This window comes from Rattus norvegicus, chromosome 3 (assembly GCF_036323735.1).
Source record: "Rattus norvegicus strain BN/NHsdMcwi chromosome 3, GRCr8, whole genome shotgun sequence".
NCBI classification, from domain to species: domain Eukaryota; kingdom Metazoa; phylum Chordata; class Mammalia; order Rodentia; family Muridae; genus Rattus; species Rattus norvegicus.
In genome coordinates, this window is record NC_086021.1 from 32,236,726 (window position 1) to 32,255,891 (window position 19,166).

At 54.3% G+C, this 19,166-nt stretch overlaps 1 protein-coding gene across 6 annotated transcripts in view; it reads left to right on the forward strand.

The window, feature by feature from the left end:
* Positions 1-918: 918 nt before the first annotated feature.
* Positions 919-19,166, forward strand: part of Ralgds (ral guanine nucleotide dissociation stimulator) — a 40,402-nt gene continuing 22,154 nt past the window's right edge. Inside the window, exon 1 of one of the 6 annotated variants that reach the window (XM_006233752.3) lies at positions 919-1,355. In XM_006233752.3, coding sequence (XP_006233814.1) covers positions 1,338-1,355 — 18 coding nt within the window. In that variant the 5' untranslated portion in view covers positions 919-1,337. Of the gene's footprint in view, positions 1,356-9,991; positions 10,499-19,166 lie in introns of those variants that run through there. The other 5 variants (XM_006233753.3, XM_006233751.5, XM_063283357.1 and 2 more) reach the window with 5 other exon arrangements.

Consider the following 19,166-nt stretch of genomic DNA (forward strand, 5'->3'; position numbering starts at 1 on the left):
CAGGAGATAAACTGGCTGGGGAAGGCTCAACCCAGGACAGAGGAGGAATGCCGACCGCTTTTAAGTCTCCCAGGCAAAGCCAGAGGTGGTCACAGCTGGTTAGTCGTGAACATTGGTGCCACTGCTCATTACAAGTGAGGCTTTTTGTTTAAGCAATTTATCCATCTGGAGACAAGGTCTCACTCTGTAGCCCTGGCTAGCATGAAACTTACAATGTAGACCAGGATGGCCTCATACTCAGAGATCTGCCTGCCTCTGCCTCCCCAGAGCAGGAATTTAAGGTGTGCATCACCACACCCAGCAAGAATTATTTTTATTTAGGTGTATGTGTGTATGTGTGAATGTATGCTAGTGTCTATGGAAGCAAGAAGACAGTGTTGGAGCTTCAGGATGGGTGCTGACTGAACCTGGGCTCTCCGGAAAGGCAGCAATCGTTCTTACTAGCTGAACCATCTCTCCAACTCCTAAAAGGAGGCTTAATCCCGAGTGATCAAGGACTTCTTGGTAGAAGAAACTTTCTTCTACCCAACACCTGCACATACCCAGGTACAAGAACCTCCTTTTAGGTTCTAACCCTCATACCAGCCAGAGGCAACCTGATTATCTGTAGTGACATGGAAAAAAAAGGGATAGAAGAGATGGAGGTCCAGGGACTGGAAGGAGCGACTTGATTTTCCAGCCAGGCTCAGAGTCTACTGCCACCAAGCTGAGTCCTGCAGGTGGCGACAAGGTACCTGGGTAACAAAGTGTCTAGGATCTCCATGTCCACCCAGACTCCGCACCGGTGATGGTGATTCTAAACTCTGCCGGGGTTGGAGTACAACGCAGGCAGCTAGCCTGAGAGACAGGGGAGACCAGCCCAGTGAAGCGATCGGTGTGCGGCGCGTGCGCGCGGCTAGGCGGGGTCACGTGCGCGCGCCGGACCGTGGACACCAGGCGGACGTCCCCGGTCTAGTCCTCAGCGTCCCGCAAGGAAGGAGGTCGAGCGCGTCCCCGAGCTCGCTCACCGGGGCCCGCCCCTCGCACCTGCGGGCGAGCTGGGCGGGGCCGGGGCGGGGCCGCACTGTCTCCGCCCACTCGTCCCGAGCCCCGGGAGCTCCGGCGGAACCGAGCAGCGAGGCCCTAAAAGGCCGTGAGCGCGGCGAGGCGAGGCGCGGTGCAGACAATGGGAGCGGCATTGGCGAGAGCCGCGGAGCTCCGGGCCTGGCGAGGACCGGAGGCCGCGCCATGAGCCCCGCAGCCGGACGCCCCGCTGCGCCGCGCGCGGGCCGAGGCGAGCGGCCTCTGCGAGTCCCGGGCCGCGCCCTGGGGCTGGCGATGAGCTGCCGAGGCTGAGGATGATGGTAGATTGCCAGGTGAGTTGGCGTGGGGCCCTGTAGCCGTGGGCGTGGACAAGGCCCGTACCCACTTGGAGAGCGAGAGTGACCGCATCCACGCAGAGCGTGCACTTAACACTGTTCCAACCAGTCTTAGTACAATCGAGAAACTGAGGTCTGGAAAGAAACACGCCAGGTGGGCGGAGACGAGCGGAGAGGGAAAGGCTTCCGGCCCCTGGGGTCATCAGGGCTCTAACCTCGCGGAGAGGAATGAGAGTCTCCTGAGGTCCTGGGTAACACTGGCTAACCCCTCCTCGTGGAGCCCACCCGGGCACGAGCCCACACCCCTACTCACTCTCGGTAGATTCTACAGACTTTCTAGGTTTCCGAGGAGGGTGGGACAGTGGAGGTGGTGTGGTGAGGTGGAAGAAGAGGCAGGAGGCAGCTCTGTCTTGGGGCTGAGGCGTCCAGTCTCCTAGCAACATTGGGGGTGCCTATTGTACGGCAGGCGCTGTGGACAGAGAGATGCTAAGATTCCCAGGGTCTGCTTGTCAGGGACCATCCTCAGACTAGCCTGGAGGGCAGGGCGGAGGTCTTTAGTGTGAAGGAGGCTGCGGAGGAGACCTCAGTTTCCTCCTTTGCACGTTAGGATGCTTAGCCTTTGGGACCGCCCCCTCCCCGGGGGCGTTCCAGGGGCTTGTGGAATGTCTTTTGGCTTTGGTCCTTCAATGACCCATAAGAATTCTAGGAAAATGCCTTCCCCCTGGTGGACTTGGTGAGCAGAGAGCGAGTGGCCTTAGGGTTTGAGTGACTTAAAGGCCAGGGTAACTCAGGGAGACAAAACTCTAGACCATTCCTCCAGGGTCCAGGGACAAGACCACCACCCTCGTTAGAATGTGTGGTTCTTATTTGGAAATGGGGTCCGAGTCATTTCCTAGACTGAAAGAGGAGGCCTCCTGAGTGAGCCAGAGCCCCAGAGGCATCAGAAGGAAAGAGGGGAGAAATGAGGCTTCTGAGGTCTTTGTGGTAACCCCTGAAACCTACAGGTCCTGTTCCTTTGCCCAGCTGGGGCCTGGGAGACTTGCTACCTTGACAACACGCAAACAAAAGGTTGTGTTTTGTTTTCAGGGTTCCTTGCCTGGGGGCTGTAGTGTCGGTACTGGCCACTGGGGGGCAGCAGTGTCCTTGTACTCAATGGAGCAACTTGAGGGGGAGCAGAGTTCCAAGAGTCATTCTTTGGGTGTTGTGTGTTCCACTCTTCTAGGCCTCTCCCAACTAGCACCCCTGTCCTCAGAGTGAGCTGGGTATAAGGACCCCAGCTTCCTCTTGTCCTTTCACGTAGTGTACCTTGCGTGCCAGAACTCTAACCAGTGGCTGCCTTGCTCCTGGGTGTGGCTCTTAAAATGATGTCTGTAGATAGGTTCTTCGAGAATTCCTAAGAATGCAAGAGGACAAGCAGAAGTTCTGCTTATCCTCCAGGGTGCGAGAGTCTGCCCCTAACTCACAGCGAATGGCCCCCAGACCTTGAAAATAATCCATTTCGTGTTACAAGACCCTCGCTGGTTCAGCTGGGAAGAACCGCCCTGAAGCTCATTCATATGTGACTGGTAGGATCCAGTAGGGCCTTGGACCTCAGATCTGTGTTGACCATGGGTATGATACCTCTGTGGGTTCTTTGCCACGTGGACCTGCCTTTCTGTAGGACAGCGCATAACATCAGAACCTGCTTCCTCAGAACCCGGCAGGGAAGATGGAGGGCCAGGAAGAAACAAGAGAAAGCCAGTAAGACATAAAATACTTCCACTTCTAAACCGAATATTGGTGGTGGCCTTGTGGTCACAGTACTTGCTGGTTGGAAGCTGGTCAGATCCAGCACACTTCAGGGGATGGAGTTAGGAAAGGCAGGTCAGTGGGAGGCATTCTGGGTTGAGGTATGGGCTGAGCTTCGGAAGACTTAGTGTGCACGCAGGCCACGGGGAGGTGTGTGTCAGAGTGGCACTGCCTGACTTTGTCAACCCTCCAGTGTGTAGACAAGGGGACGGGACCAAAAAGGGCATGACTGTCCCTGCACCCTGCCCAGAGCCAGGAGTGCTGTGGGTTATATCCCCGCCACTTTCCATCCCTGCCCGTGATTCTTAAGGTTGTGTTTTAGTCACAGCTGACAGCAACCCCCAAGTGTTACGGTGTCATCTCATACACACAGCCGGAATGAACACCCCCCCTCCACTGTGCTCATGGGAGACCAGGCAGGCCCTGAGAGGCACCATGGCTACCCCAGGAAAACAGAGGGCCAAGATGGGTGACCCATATGGCCTTTCACCTCCTGAGATTGAAGGGCTAGGGATGTGGACACAGACGGGTTGTCCTCGCACCGGGGTGACCATGAGCGGCACGAAGCTGCCACCTCCTCACCTGCTGTTGTGTTCGTTGCTGTCACTCCCGGCTCCACGCATGCTGCTGTCTCTTGACTCTTTTTCCGTTTTCATGTATGTGTGTTACACATGTATGTGTACATATGTGCATGTATGTTATGCATGCATGTGTTTCGATCATTTGCTTTTCGTAGTTTTGGTCTGTTCGTTTTGAGACAGGGTTTCTATATAGCACTAGCTGTCCTGCACCTCACTCTCTAGACCCCAGAATTCACAGAGATCTTCCTCCAGGTGCTCGGGAACTCCACCACACCGGGCTTAGACGCATGTGTGGGCCACGAATATGGTAGGTGCTGTATTCATTGAGGCAGGGTCTCAACTAATATGACCAGTCTTGCTGGCCAGCCTGCTCTGGAGATCCCTGTCTCTACCCTTTGAGGCTAGAGTTATAGCTGGATAGCTGCACCCATCAGGCATTTGACTGGGTCGGTCCCGGCCCTGTAACCCCTGGGCCACCTCCCCAGCTTCTGACTCTTCTGGTCGTCTGAACTTGGTAAAGTAGCGGACATGGAGTAGAGACAGAGACCCATTGTCCATTTGCTTGTGTACCTCATAGGCCGGCCACACCAGAGAAGGCAGGAAGAGCAGTGCAGAAAGCTATCAGGGAGTGAGACAGGAGTCAAGTAGGTAAGCATGACAGTGATGAATAGGTGACAGACCTGGTACATTGTGTTAGTGTCTCTAGCCAAGATGCCATTTACAGGATGACCGTGTGCAACAGAAACCTGCTCTCATGGTTCTAGAGGCCTAAAAAGCAGGGCATCAACACCACTGAGTCCTGTCCTCAGGCTCCAGGAGAGCATTCAGCCTCTGGCATGGATGTAGTCCTTAGCTTTTTAAATCCCACCCCCCAAACATGTCACTCCAAGTCCTCTGCCTTCACAGGACTGCCCCTCTCCCTCTCTCCCTCTCCCTCTCCCTCTCCCTCTCCCTCTCCCTCTCCCTCTCCCTCTCCCTCTCCCTCTCCCTCTCCCTCTCCCTCTCCTTCTTTGTGTGTGTGTGTGTGTGTGTGTGTGTGTTAGGATGAACTCTGCCTGATTTAACCCATCCCAGTCTAGCCTTGTGTTGACTGTATCTGCAGGACCCAAGGTCTTTTGGAAGGACACAGCTGAGCCTGGGGTGAGGGTATGGAGAAGGCCAGGTTCCTTCAGGTCTTAGGGGGCATTTGAGGATGTGGCAGGAATTTCACCCCTGTAGGAAGGCTTGGAGGCTACCAAGGGTAGCACCAGTAGGTGGCGCTGTGACTTCTGGTGTGTAGGTCCAGAACTGCACTGCCCGGTACTGAGTTTCCACAAAGGCTCACCTGGTTACCAGGAGACCAAGCAAACTGTAAACAGGTCAGGAGTCGTCACTGGTGACACACACTGAAGGAAATCAGAATCAAAGTGGGTGAGCCGCAGGGTGTTACTGATAGCCATTGAGGAGGAGACCTGAGCTCGTCCCCCACCCCTCTCTCCAACACAAACACTCCTTGGGGCCTGGACTTCGCTTCCCTCTGGATCTTCACCAGTAAGTTGTCCTGGCCTACTGCAGTTTCCAAACAGTTCTCCCATGGACAGCACCTCAGCCTGTCACCAAACAAGTCATAAAGAGGAACACAGGGCAGGAATATGGGGCCAGGAGCTGGTCTGATGGGAGAGGGTATGACGGAGGCCTCGGGACCTGAGCTCAGCTTCAGCTCAGCTGTCTGAAGTCTGGTGGGTGAGGATCCCATGCCAGGGAGCGGTGGGAGTCCTGGTACCCCTTGACTGCACTTTAGCCTCTAATCATCTGCCAAGAGCTCTGTGAGGTTCGCTTCTCCCTCCAGGCTGGCACTTTACTTCTGGGTGGGGACACTGGTTGGCTGGGCATGGGGACAACCCTTAGCTGGATAATGACAAGCCCCAGGTGACACTCCTTTACAGACAAGCCAGGGAGGGGCCAGGCACCAGGGCTAGTGTCAGGAATGCTTTCTAGTTATACTGGGCTTCCGGTAGTCAGAGCCCTGGCAGGGTGGGAAGGCCCTGAGGTGGTGGTTAGCGGGAGTGGAGATGCAAACCAACCTAGACGGTTTTCTCATCCCCTAATTTTAATGAGGGCCTTAGCTCTGCTTTCTGTGCTGTGTTGGGTCTGGGGCCTCAAGAGGCTGTCTTAGAGGGTCACGGTGGCCCACGCCTCTAATCGTGGCCGAGGCAGGAGAATTATGGGTTCAAGGTCATCCTGAGGTACATTGTGAGACCTCTTTCCCCCTCTCCCCCAAAAAATCCAAGAGTCTTTTCTTAGAGGTATGGCTAGGTGGCTTCCTTGTGGGCAAGGTAGGTTTGGGGAGCCTCCAGGTCCCCTTACAGGTAGCTGAGACAGCCTGAAGAGGTAGAGATGGGAAGGAACGTGACATCCCCTTAAAAATGACAAGCCCCAGAAGAAGGGAGAGTTCCCATGGCAACCTAGTACAGTTGCTTAGCAACCACAGTCCCCCAAAATACCTGCAGGAAGGCTCCCAGCTAGGGGTTTTCCCACCGCCTGTGTGTGGCTCTTAGCTCTGAGTTTGCTTGGGTACCTCTTAAGGTTGATTCACCCACACCTCCACACAGGACCTAGCAGCCTTCACCCCCTGAATCGTTTCTGAGAGAAACCCCAGTCTACTCCCTCTTCCTGTCACCCCAGGCTGCAGCTGCCTACCGTCAGGCCAGTCCCCTAGCAACCAGTGCCGTTTTCTGAATGTCTGCGTGACTGTGGACAGTGTGAGAATGTCAGAAAATTCAGAATCAGAGCTACAGTCAGTTGTAACCTGGTGCCAGCCATACTAGAGGGACAGGTGTGATGTTTTAACAACACCCCAGCCCATACACAAACACCTGTAGTCCCAGATTCCCTAGTCCTGGGGCAAGGTGGCATCTCGGATATGGCAAAGACCGAGAGTCCCCTGGACCGCCTAGAGTACAAGGCTGTTGTCCTAAACCAGCTTTGAGACTAACTGGCCAGGTGACCCCAGCATAATAATTCTTATTAGCCTGTTTCTCCACCTGTGACTCATTCGCCTCTCTTCCTGTGTGCTCAACACTTTAAACATAAATGCTACCCTGAAAGTTAATGTCACTTTTGGGGACTTGCATGGGATGTGAGAAATCGGGCCCAGGGCCTGCACTTGCCTGAGTCCGCCTCAGCCAGTAGATTCCAGGGCTTCAACTTGAGGCAACTGGCTTCCAGCACACTGTCTGTGCAGCTGGGCACCAGACTCAGGGCTTTAGTACTAAATATCCTGAGATGATTGCTAAGCTAGTCTGTGTTTTTCGTTTGTATATTTTTTTGAGAACGATATCACCATGTAGATCAGGCTGGCCTTGAATATACAGAGATCTACCTGCGTTTACCTCCTACATGCTGGGATAAAGATGAGTGCCACCATCCTTCAGAACCTGACTGTTCTCTCTCCTTCTTCCCCTTTCTCCAAGGAATTTCCTACCGCTGGCTTCCCTGCAAGGGACTGTGTAACTGTAGGTTCCCTTAGGTGCTAAGTTCATTTGCGGAGCCCAACCCGGTGCTGGAAGAAGGCTGCCCGGGCACAGAGTTGAGCAAGAGGCGGCGTCTGACCACCTGGACTGGCCTTGCAGCATAGAGGAGAGGGCAGGAAGGAGCTGGTGGACTTTTTTTTTTTTTTTTAAAGATTTATTTATTTATTATATATAAGTACACTGTATCTGTCTTCAGACACACCAGAAGAGGGCATTGGAACTCTTTACAGATGGTTGTGAGCCACCATGTGGTTGCTGGGAATTGAACTCAGGACCTCTGGAAGAGCAGTCGGGTGCTCTTAACCGCTGAGCCATCTCTCCAGCCCGCTGGTGGACTTTTTGGAGGGGCAGATGTGAGGATACAACCTCCAGCCATTCTATCTGGGTGTGGCAGCAGGGAGTGAGCTGTTGGTTACTCCTTGACCCAGGAGGAGTCACAGTCGCTCAGTCTCTTACTGGATAACCTTGGGCTATGGCCTGGCCTCTGACCTGAGCAAAGTTTGCTTGTTCTGGGAGGGACAGAGGCACAATTTGGGCAAGCCCATGATAGGGGCTTCACCAAGGGGAAGAGTGGGGTAAACAGTGACCAAGATTGTCCCTGCTCATGCCATCCCAGCATGGAGGGAATGAAATTAGAGCCCCAACCCACCACTGCTTGGGCACCCTACCCTCTGCACAGCTTTGCCCCCTGGCCTCGTAGCCATGCCCTTTAGACTGGGTGCATAATTAAAGGAACCGAGGCTTCTTGTTCTTCTGGAGCTAGGTGAGAGGAGTGAGTCCTCTCTCTGCTCTCCTCTACCTGAGTTGGAACCCAGAGTCTTCTCTCCTGCAAAGAGCTGAGCCATTTCTCTTAGTAGTGCCTTTATTACCAAAGGAGATGAGGAGAAGTGAGCCTGTCTAACCTACCTCCTCTTCTATCTCTTCTAAAATTCCATCCTGAGCCTAGGTAACATGTCCCAAGAGACCGCCGGTGGGTGAGATATCCCGTAAAGTTCAAACTGGGAGGGCGGAGAAGAAAGGGTTTTGAGGCCTTGGGGCTCTCCCCACCTGAAAGGAATCCATTCTAAAGGAATCGACCTATGCCTGGCTGAGGCCCAGCCCTGGTTGTCAGCCTCATCTTCTATCCCCTGTCACAAGGAGGGGTAGGTGCTAGCAGGTCTGGAAGTCAGAAGGGAGGATGAATCCAGGCTGGTGGGAATCCTGGCTTGGACCTGGACAGGCTCTTTAACACCGAGCCTCCAGGATCTCCCCTGCAGACTTAAAGACATGGAGTATGCGTGAAGGTGCTCAGACACCAAAGGAACAGGGAGTGTATGATGGCATATAGCTACAGGATTCTATAGGCCTGATAGATGCAGGAGTGACTGCCCTTGGAACAGGCAACAGGCAGGAATACTTGCAGACTTTGAATTGAATCCATAAATATTTCCAGACAGACCCTGAAAAGTTGAGCCATTTGAGGCGGCCTTGCCGTCATCCACTGCCTCCCAAGGGCCCATTACTGGCCTCTGAACTGAACATCCATGCTCAGAATTGGTCTTTAAGAGCAAGGTGGTTCAGCTGGCTTAGAGCAGCCCTGGGTGGCCAGAGTGACACCCGGAGGCTGGAGGGAGCATGTGGGCAGGTAGAGTCCAGTAGGAAGGGGTTAAGATTCATAGCCTCAAAACGCCTTGGGATTCTTTCTGAGAGTGTTTCCTTCCTGGCAGCCAGGGCTGGGAAATCCCTTCACGGAGCCCTCGCTTCCTGCACTGCTCCCAGCAGCCCTGCCAGGAACAGGTGCTGGATGTAGGCGCTGAGAGAGTGAGCCACCGGGTCACACTCACTCTGCCCTTGTTGGGTAGGTGTGTGGGAAAGATGCTAGGCCTTCCAGGCCTCAGCTTCAAGATGGAGCGGCTGTGTCGCTTGCTGCCTTGTGTGGGACGCACATCAGTGTGTGCTTTGTGTGCATGCCAGTGGCTCGGGAATATCTCCCTGTCCCATGTTTCAGCAAATCCAGGCCCTTGTCACTGTGGTCCACTAGTGTGTGTGTCCCCAGACAGGACAGACCTACAGGTGACTGAGCCAATGTGTATATACGTGAAGGGACAAGTAGCTGTGTGCAGGGCCTGTCACATCTTGGCTGTGGAGTGAGGAGGTGAGCCTTTGCCCTCCGCTGCCTCAGTGTCCGTTTCCTGATCTGTTCCTATGTTGATAACCATTCACAGCTCACCTGGCATTTCAGTGGCTGGGAAGGGCTCTACATAGTGCCTGGTGTGCATGGTCATTCCAGATGGGGACATGGAGACCAGGCAGCCTCTGGCAGGCCCCAACAGGAGAGGAGACCTGGCAATTTGCTCTTCTGTTAGGTTCCCAGATATGAGCATCTGAGAGTCTTGCCTTCTGGAAAGACACCAATGGAGGAACAAAATTCTAGGGTTGGTAGAGAGCCAGCAGGTAGCTGGGGGCTGGGGGTGGAGGTGGGGAACCAAGCAGTACCAGCCCCCAGGCTGGGGAACTTCCTTGCTGGAAAAGTTCTGTGGGAAAGAGGGCAGCAGGCACCAGCTCTGCCATCTCCTGGCATCCAGCTGCAGTCCCAAGCCCTCTTAGGTCAGGGCAACTCAGGAGGTCCTTCTGAAAGGGTAGTCTGCTTCCCAGCCCTGGGCTGCAGACTGGTGACAGCTCTGGGCACGCAGTGTCCCTGGCACAGCAAACAGTCCCCCCGCACCACAAGGGCCCATTTGTCCCGACTCCTGTGGTTCCCGAACCCTGGATGACCATGCCCTGCTGGGCACAAGAGCCTGGCTGTGGGCTCCACTCACCCACAGCCTCTCCCAGCTCTCTGCTGACCCTTGGTGTGGGCTTCTCTGCTCGGGCCAAGCTGCACCAGAACAACCTATAGTTAGCCGATGGCCAGAGAGCCACTGCCTAAAATTGCTTCTGGCCAGCCAGGAAAGAAGGAAGATCCTTGTGCTGAACCAGAGCTGACTTGGCATCTCAGAGCAAGATGATTTCTGGGAAGAACCTGGCTCTTGTTCTAGGGAAAAGGGCGGCTGTTTCCCAGAGAGCCTGGCTGCCACCTCCCCTACCTTCCCGTGCTTTGGTGTTTTGCTTCACTCTCCTCTGGGGCGAGACAACGCGTCTGCTGGATCAGGTGGGCACACAATGCACCCTTCCTCCTCTGTGAAGCTCGCTCTCATGGTCCTGAGGAATTGTGACTAGAGTCCAAGAATTTGGAAGCCACAGGAGCCACAAGGACATTCAGATCCACCTGTCTATGCAGGTACTCACCAGTGCCGAGTCAGGCACCTACCATGCCGGGAGCAGAGTCCCGGTCCTCCAGGGGCAGGTACCCAGCTCCCATCCCTTCTAGCGTCAGAAGGAAGGAAGGCTGCAGGTTGACCCAGCAGTGCTGGTGTGTGTGCTGTTACACGTGTGTGCATCCCCTTAGTTGTCAATACTTGTGAGAAGTCCCTGCCTTCAAGCACACTTTAGCCGTGGACATAGGTGAGAAGCAGGACACCACAGCTGCTGTGCCCATAAAGCTTAGGGCCCCTTGGCTTGTGGACAGTTGCTGTGACCTCCTTTGTGCCAACCCCACTCTTCCCCTGCTATGCCATTCTCAATTTCAAACATGTAGTTTACTTGTGAAGCCCTAGGATGAGAGGTGGATCTTTGAGGGGAGTTGTGACATGTCTGTTTTGAGATAGGGTCTCATGTAACCCTGACTGGCCTCCAACTCTCTATGTAGCCACAGATGCCCTTGAATTCCCCACTCCCTTGTCCCAAACTCCCAAGTGGGAGGATGATAGGTGTGCACCACTATGTCCAGTTTGTGCATTTGTGGGGCTCGATCCAGGGCCTCATGCACACTGGGCTCTATCAACAGAGCAGTGTCCCCCAGCTTAGAATGGGTGGGTTCGCATCTGCTCTGCTCGATAGTGTATCACTGGCTTTTGAACAGTGTCACCAGACTGATGTTAATGCAAGCTGCTGTGTGGCCGGGGGTGGGGGTGCGGGTGGGGGTCTGTGGTCTTAGATGGTCAGATCCTGTGACCTTCCTAGTTAAGTATAGATACGGACCAGGTTTAGAAACTGTAGCATTTGTCACCAAAGCCATGTTGGTTACATTTTGCAAAGGTGTCATGGCTCTTAATTAACAAAAAACACCTGGCCTGGTTCTTCCGAGGACCAGCTGAGCAGCTTTGGGGTGCCCTTCTTCTGAACAAGTGGCCCACGCCAGGCCCTGTCATGTTTCCACTGAATATTTATTTTAAATGTGCAGCCTGTGTGAGGCAGAGATTAATTCGCTCTTTGTGGGCTAGGACCAACAAAGAAAAAAGACCTACCCAGCCATCAGGTGGCTTAGAATTTTGTCCATGTCCTAGCTCCCAGCTGCCACTTGGATCTTTCCAGTTGGAGGCAGGCTACTTGCAGGACATCATGGGGGTTAGGCCCAGGCTGCAGGAGGCAGAGCTAACTGCAGCTGCCCCCAAGAGGAGCTTCAAGCTCTTGGCAGTGCTGGATCCTGCTGGGCCAACGCCAGTGGGAGTGGCTGGGGCGGGCAGTTATTCTCAGGTCCTCCAGCTCTTGGCAACCGCATGACTCAGTGGTCTGGTGGAAGGCCTGGCAGCAAGGCAGCCAGCAGCACAGGGAAGCCCTGTGGTGAGCCAGTCTCTTGTGAGGTGCTTGGGGCGGGCCTCAGCTGCCAACCTGGTCCCCCTAGGCTTAGCCCATGCTGGGGCAGGTGTGGCATGTGCTTGCTGTGCTCCTGGCCTCCCCAGTCCAGAGCAGGAGAAGGCAACAAACACCCCATGGCTCTATGAAGCTTCCCATAAGTCACTTGGAGGCTCTGGCTCTTTCAAACCCCAGGAGTTCCCGAAATGCTCCCCTGACACCCTGACCATAGGTGGCGCTGTGAGGACAAAGGCATCCTGGTCTTTTTAAGAAAGGCAAGGGATTTTGGGAAGGAGCAGCTAGAAGCAGCAGCTACAGTCAGCAGTATTGGATAGACTGGCTCTGCTGCTCAACCCTGAGGGAGCCTTTTTGCCTGACTCTTTGTGGTGATTCAGTGATGTCTACACTGGGTGTGTTTTGTTAAGTGAGGGCTCCCTGAAATCATGAATCTGAACTGTGGCATGGTTGAAAAAGACCTGTCCTTCTGACCTAATGTCCTTCTGTCCTTCTGCTGTTGGGACAGCAGGCACCCACCAGGTTAGGGATAGTGGTCAGGGGAAACAGAGATCAGTATCCCAACCCAGGCTTCATCCACATGACAGACCACTGTTCTCAGGGATATGAACCCTGCAGCCATTTACCTGTCAGTGCTACAAGGAATATTTTCTGACCTTTAACTTGATTCAGAGTAGAAGAAAGCAGGCAGCCCTGGGAACTGAAAGGGTCTGCGCATTTCCATGGCCTCGTGACCTCAGGAAGATTACCCTCTCTGGGCTTCCATGTTCCCAGCTTTACTATGAAGATAATGATGCCAGCTTCAGCATTCTGGCCCAGGCTGGATAGGAAATGTTTTGTGTTCACTAAGAAGCGTTAAAAGCCCAGCCTGACTGGGGACCAGGGCTTCCGTATCTATTCCCTCTACGGATAAATTTTGTTTTGGGACTGAGGAGTACAGACAATGGTAGCCAATGGTAGGGCCTTTTGGTCAGAGAGCTAAGGCATACTCCCCTAACCCGAGGCCTGCGCTCTCCACTGGCCCCAGACAAGCCACTGAAGCCTGGACCACAAGAACATGTGTGGGGTGACTCAATGACAGCCAGTTCCTGGTGTGTGTGTGGGGGGGGTAGAGGAACTGACCCCTCCCTTCCCTGTAGGACCCTAAGCATCAGGTCAACAGGCATCAGGAAAGAAGAACAGAGACTTGGCTCTAGTCAGCCTCCTGGACAGGATGTTATACAGAGTAAACAGCTCTGGAAGTCACCACTCAACTGAGTCACAGCTCCTAGCAACAGCCACCAGTTGTTTATAAACAATGGGCTCTCACCCTTCAGAGCCTGCCCCCCACCTGTGAAAGGCAGGAAGATGCTCCCCCAGCTGTAGTACCCCCACAGATGCTAGCACCTGGGCCAAGGGACGCCACACAGACTTCTGTGAGTGGCCAGGTACCTTCTCCCAGGGCCACTGGTGTGTAGAACAGAGCAGATGACACGGGTGTCTTGAGAGAGTAGGTAGGAGCATACACGCTGGTGTGCAGGCAGGGGTGCTGCTTTGTCCCTGTGTCAGGGGCTATACTCGGCCCCTAAAGCCGACTCTTGTGGCTCTGGGAACTCCTGTGGCCATCCTCGGTTCTAGGCTGTGACAGTGACAGGTGTCACGTGGCTCCTGAGGGCCTGGAACAAAGGGCCTGCTCTCCCGGGCCAGCCTGTGGCAGGGTGGGGCCGGGAGCATGTAGACGGGAGGAGGGGCAGGAGGACAACTGGCTCCTCCCTCCCTTTGGTCCCTCCTCCTGGAACCCCAGCTTCTGGAGTGGCAGCTGGTCCTTCTGGTGCTGTTCTTTGACCTGGCTGTGACTCAGGCCCTCCAGGCCTCTCAGCCTGCTCAGTATTGCTGCCCCAGGCAGAGAATAAGAATAGCCCCAGGATCAAGCCCTGCAGCCTAAGCTAAAGGTTGGGGCTTGATGGGGAAATGAGGGTACTAGGCCAGGGGAATGGTGGGAGGGATGAGGGAGTGTCAGGCAATAAGGAGTGTGCCTCAGAGGCGGGCATTGTGTCTTGCACAGGCCTGGTGGTCAGAAAGTCCATATGAATGCTTGTCCTCAAAGGCACTAACACAACGCCTCCTGGTCCCTTCCCACTTCCTCCACAGGCCTCTGTGGGAGACCCCTTTTTCACTGGTAAACCTGTACCAGCTAATGCCAATGGCTAGGTGGGCAGTGCCGGAGAGAGGGGCCAATATGGAGGAGTGTGGTGTGGGGTGCGCTTGCAATCTTCCCTCCTCAAGGCTTTGAGCCAGCTGTCAGTCTGTCACTCTGCACAGGAAGACCACTGGATGATTGTAGATTGCTCAGAGGATAGAGCTAGGGTGCTGGTGGGGCCCAGTCTGTATGCTGGGTCTCCACCACCCCCACCGGGGATTGAAGTGCCTCTGGGGGAGCTGTAGATTTGGCGGCCCCCACCTTGCTTCCTGTCTCCTGTCTGGATGCCTGTCTTGCCAGAGTCCCAGGAGGTAAAAATGCAGCCTAGCCTCTGCCGACTTCATCCGGGGATCGGTGGGCTTTGCTGTAGGATCAGTGAGACCTTGGCCAAGTCCTCCTCTCCCTGACTCTGGTTCTTGTGTGTCCGATGGATGTGTTGAGCACGTTTAGTGGCTTCCAGGGATTGTTTTGCAGTAACATTAGGGAAAGGATGGTGGGTTGCTCTAAAGTCTAACACCAGCTTTGCCGCTGCCCTTCTGACTGGACAGACACCCTACCTAGTTTTTCTGAGGTCTCTTTTCCAAAATCCTGGCAATGGTGGTACTCAGTTGTTTTTGTTTTTTGTTTTTGTTTTGTTTTGTTTTGGTGTTTTGTTTTGTTTTGTTTTGTTTTGTTTTTGGAGCTGAGGACCAAACCCAGGGCCTTGCACTTGCTAGGCAAGCGCTCTACCACTGAGCTAAATCCCCAACCCCGGTACTCAATTTTTACCACCCTACTTGGTCTTGGCTGGCAGCACCTGTAATCCCAGCATTAGGAGTTCAAGGTCATCCTTGTTCATAGAAAGTTAGAGGTCAGCCTGGGCTACAAGACACCATCTTAAAGAAAAAATAAAAGCCCATGCCAGATACCCGGGACAGGAGCTCTGAGTTTGGTGGTCAGGAAAGGCTTTTAGAGTGGGGAAGCAGGGCTTCCAAGACCTGGCTTATGCCCACTTGGTGACTCTGCCCCATCAAAGGCTGCTTTGATCCCAGTGTAGAGACCTCCAGCCCCCAAGGGAGATCAGTGGGATGAGGTCTTGGGGAAAGAGGCTTGGAGGAGAGCCATCTAAGGGGTGTAAGTTAGAGCTAGATTACTGGGCCAGCCCAGAACAGAGTCCTGGCCACTCATCCTTGCTTGCCCTGTGGCTGGTACAAGCGGGAATTCCTGGCCTTGCCCGTCACAGCAGCAGGTATGACAGCCATGCAGGTGACAGTAGGCCTAGGCACTCTTGGGGCTCAACTCCACTGGGGCAGGAGGGCCACAGACACACTATCCAACAGCCGGCCAAAGAGCCCACTCCCCCACTGGGTTCTCACCCTACTATGGCCCGGGAAGCAGACCCGGTCCATGCTAGGCCTCCTGTACCCAGGGGAAGGAAGAGATCAGTGTTCTTTGCCTGTGTCTCAGTGGTGACTGCCAGGCGGTGGGCCATTGCCCGCCACACCACAGCCTGCTCTCCCACTCCTCCCCCGCCTCCGACACCTTGTCTGGCACCCCTGCTGGTACCCTCTGCTGAGGTGAGTGTTGCTGGGAAAAGCTGTCAGGTCACAGCTAAGACCTGGCCTGGGCCATGGGAGTTGGCACCTTAGGGCTCCTTACTCTCCTTGTCAGAACTGGTTGAAGGAGTTTGGTTAGAAGGACCAGGAGACTGAGTCTCCTGTACCCAGTGTCAGCTCAGAGGCTGGGGTGCTGTGTGTGAGCTCTGGCTGGCCACCTGTCCCCAGCCGGGGCAGCATGCCTGTGGGCCTGTCTCAGCAGCTCACATTGGCTGGTGCTTCTTGGATTACACAGCTTTTGTGTCTTGACTCTTGACTCCGAGGAGAGCTGGTATGTTGTCCTCATTGTCTCTATCTTCTTGGCAGAGACATTGAGCTCTGAGGTGCGCCTGGGGCTCTGAGGATGTGTGGAGCAGGGAGTAGGGCTCAAAGCTAGGTTCCAGATCCCCCGGGATGCTTCCCGCCTGGCACTTGGCTGAGAGTAAGGAGGGCAGGGCTGGCAGCCTGTTGACCACTCTTCAGGGAAGGGAGAGAATGGGTGCCTGATGCCAGGGCCTTCCTGGGGTCCTGGGGGACTGATGAGACTGTGGGACATGTGGAGCTTCTGCATGTGCTCAGTGGGTCCCTTGACTGCTCTGATCAGCCCACACAGGCCCGAGCTTGCCCCTCGGGCCTCCTACTCTCTTCAGTTTTCTGTCTGGGGCTCAGGTCTGAGTCTCAGTCTCTATTTCTATGTGTTTGTGTCCCCACTGGCTTTCTCCTCTGCCTCCATGTACCTCACATGGTACCTGAAGCATTATTGATCCCCAGGGTTGTCAACAACCACAGTGGGTATTTTGTGACTAGGGGGAGCAGCCATAAGGGTGACATTGGTTCTTGCTCCATGAATAACACTTCTCATGGTGCCAATTAGACTGGGCTTCACCACCGTGAGCGCTCCCAGTGTGGAGCTGCACTGGTGGGACAGAGAGCAAATCCAGAGTGTGGATTCCTTGAGGCTGAACCCAGAGAGGCTGATCCAGAATCATGTGTGTCCTTACATGGGCCATCAGCATTGCCCCAGGCTTCTTGGTGTGTGTGTGTGTGTAACAGTCATTTAGCATGTTCCTGTATACAGACAACATTTTTAATATTTTTAATTATATTTAGATGTGTGCATCTGCGTGTGGGTATAGCTATTCGATATCAGGGATGTCAGGGGCATCAGATCCCCTCTCGCTGGAGTTTGAGCTAGCAGTGGATGCAGGGAACTGAACTTAGGTCCTCCTCCAGGGCAGTAAGTGCTTTTAACAGTTGAGCTATCTCCCCAGCCCCTCTTATTTATTATGTGTATGCATATACATGGGATGTATGTGGGCCTGTGTGCCACCGTGCATGTGTGGTGGACAGGAGACAGCTTCCCTGGAACGTAGCTGGGTTCAGACCGTCAGGCTTGCACTGTCTGGCAGTGAGCCTGCATCCGCTGAGCTTCAGGCTGCTTTTGTTCCAGTTTTCCTTGGGCAGTAACTCTATGTGAGGTCAGAGATTTGGGGTAATCATGTCACATCCCTCCACCCAGTATGACCTCCTGGGGGAGTTGCTACTTCAGTTCCCTCCTCCACTCCTCCACGTAGGCTCCTGGCGACTGCAGGGCACAGGGTAGAGCTGGGCCACTCAGGCCCAGGTGCGTCACCTCCCACCAAGGTGTGTGCTCACACGCCCACGCAGGGCCACCCCAGAACCCAGGCAGGCCAGGAATGATGATGCCCTAGTCGGGAAATGACAGAGGAGATGAGCTGGGCCACACCCTAGCAGTGACCTAATGCCATGAGCTGGAAATGTAGAACAACAGACAGATGAGCGGGCAGGCCTTCACCTGCCAGCCGGAGGTGAAAAGTCTTCTGTTGTGAAGCAGGGCCTTGCTCTGTGGCCTAGGCTGGTTCCAAGTTCATGATCTTCCTGCTTCAGCCTCCCCAGTGCTGGGGTTGCAGGTGTTGGCCACTGTGCCTAGACAAGAGGGACAAAAGGATTTCTATCAGGGCTCACCCGGCTGCTGTCCTCACTGGCTGTGGCCTAGCTTGGGTATGAAGAAGTGTTGACTCATTTCTGTGGTTGTTCTGACATTGCCTGGTGTCCAGGTCTGGCAGTCTGATACCCAGCAGCATGGAACTGGGCCCTGGGAGCCATCACAGGGCAGCTTTGGCAGCCTGAAGGGCTAGTGAGCGCTCACCAAAGTGGGGTGAGGGTGGACTTTCATCCTACTCGGGGGAGGTTCAGAAGACAGGAAGCCAGACTCCAGGGACCGAGGCAGTTGGGGGCTCATTTGGGAATCAGGGATGGTGTCCAGGGGTAAAGCCCACAGGTGCCGCTTAGCTCCCACGCAGCCTCTAATCATGTTCGGGAACACAGCTGGTGTGGTCGGGTCACCCAGAGTTACAGGAGACGCCTGAATTTCGGATTTTTATGTGAAATCACCTGACCTTTTACTGTTGGCTCAAACATTTAAAAACACTTTGCAGTCCAAACAAAATACATGTGTGAGGCACTCTTGGCTTGCTTCTAGTCTCCGACTGTCAGCTCAAAGCCTCGCTCTTTGAGGGACATCACCCAACTGTGTAAGTCAGCATTGTTCTTGAGGGGTTTGTTGTGCCTCCCAGTGAGGGCCAGATGCACTCCCAGGAGGGCTGGGATGAGGAAGGGGAGAGAGGCTCCTTCCTTGTAACCTTCTCCTGCAGAGGAGAGCAGTGCTGTGTGACAGCCCAGGCGTTAGGGTTAAGGTGAGCCTCACATTTCAGACTCACCCTCCCTCGATCACCAGGGTTGTCCCCCACCTCCCTTATGAACATGTGAGCATCAGGACTCAGTTTCCCCAGGGACCCACTGCCTGGGGCTGCTTTGTTCTCAGGATCCTGTCAGTGACTGGGCAGAGTGAAGCACATAGGAAATGGCTTAAATCTAGCCCAGGGTCTAAAGCTTATAACCCTCCCTTATCGACTGTTGGGAGCCCCAGGGGCCTTAGTGGGGAAGTTTTCAGCCAAGCCCCCTTTGTTCTTTTAACTTTTATCATGGAGCAATCCCAGATAGACTCAAGGTAGAGAATATGGCAGCATACAGCTTAATAAGATAATAAGTTCCTCCGCAAATCCCAGGCACAGCCGCCATGTAACTCCTAACAATAACCGTACCATTGTGTCAGCTAAGAAACAACAGCCAAGTCCAGATGTCCAGCCAGGCATGGGACACACGCCCTTAATCCCAGCACTCGGAGGCAGAGGCAGGCAGATCTCTGAGTTCCAGGACAGCTAGGGCTATGCAGAGAAACCCTGCCTCAAAAATGAAAAAACGGAGGAGGAGGAGGAGGAGGAGCAGCAGCAGCAGCAGCAGCAGCAGCAGCAGCAGCAATATTCAATGCCATCAATATGCAGTAGTCTTAAGCTACCTAAGGTTGAGCCTGCTCCAACAATAGTAACTGGAAAATTCTAGAAAACAAATCTCTTGCTGTTCTGAGGAGCCTAATGAAATCAAGCCTTCCCTTCCCACGCCCTGACCCTGACGTGAAATCATCC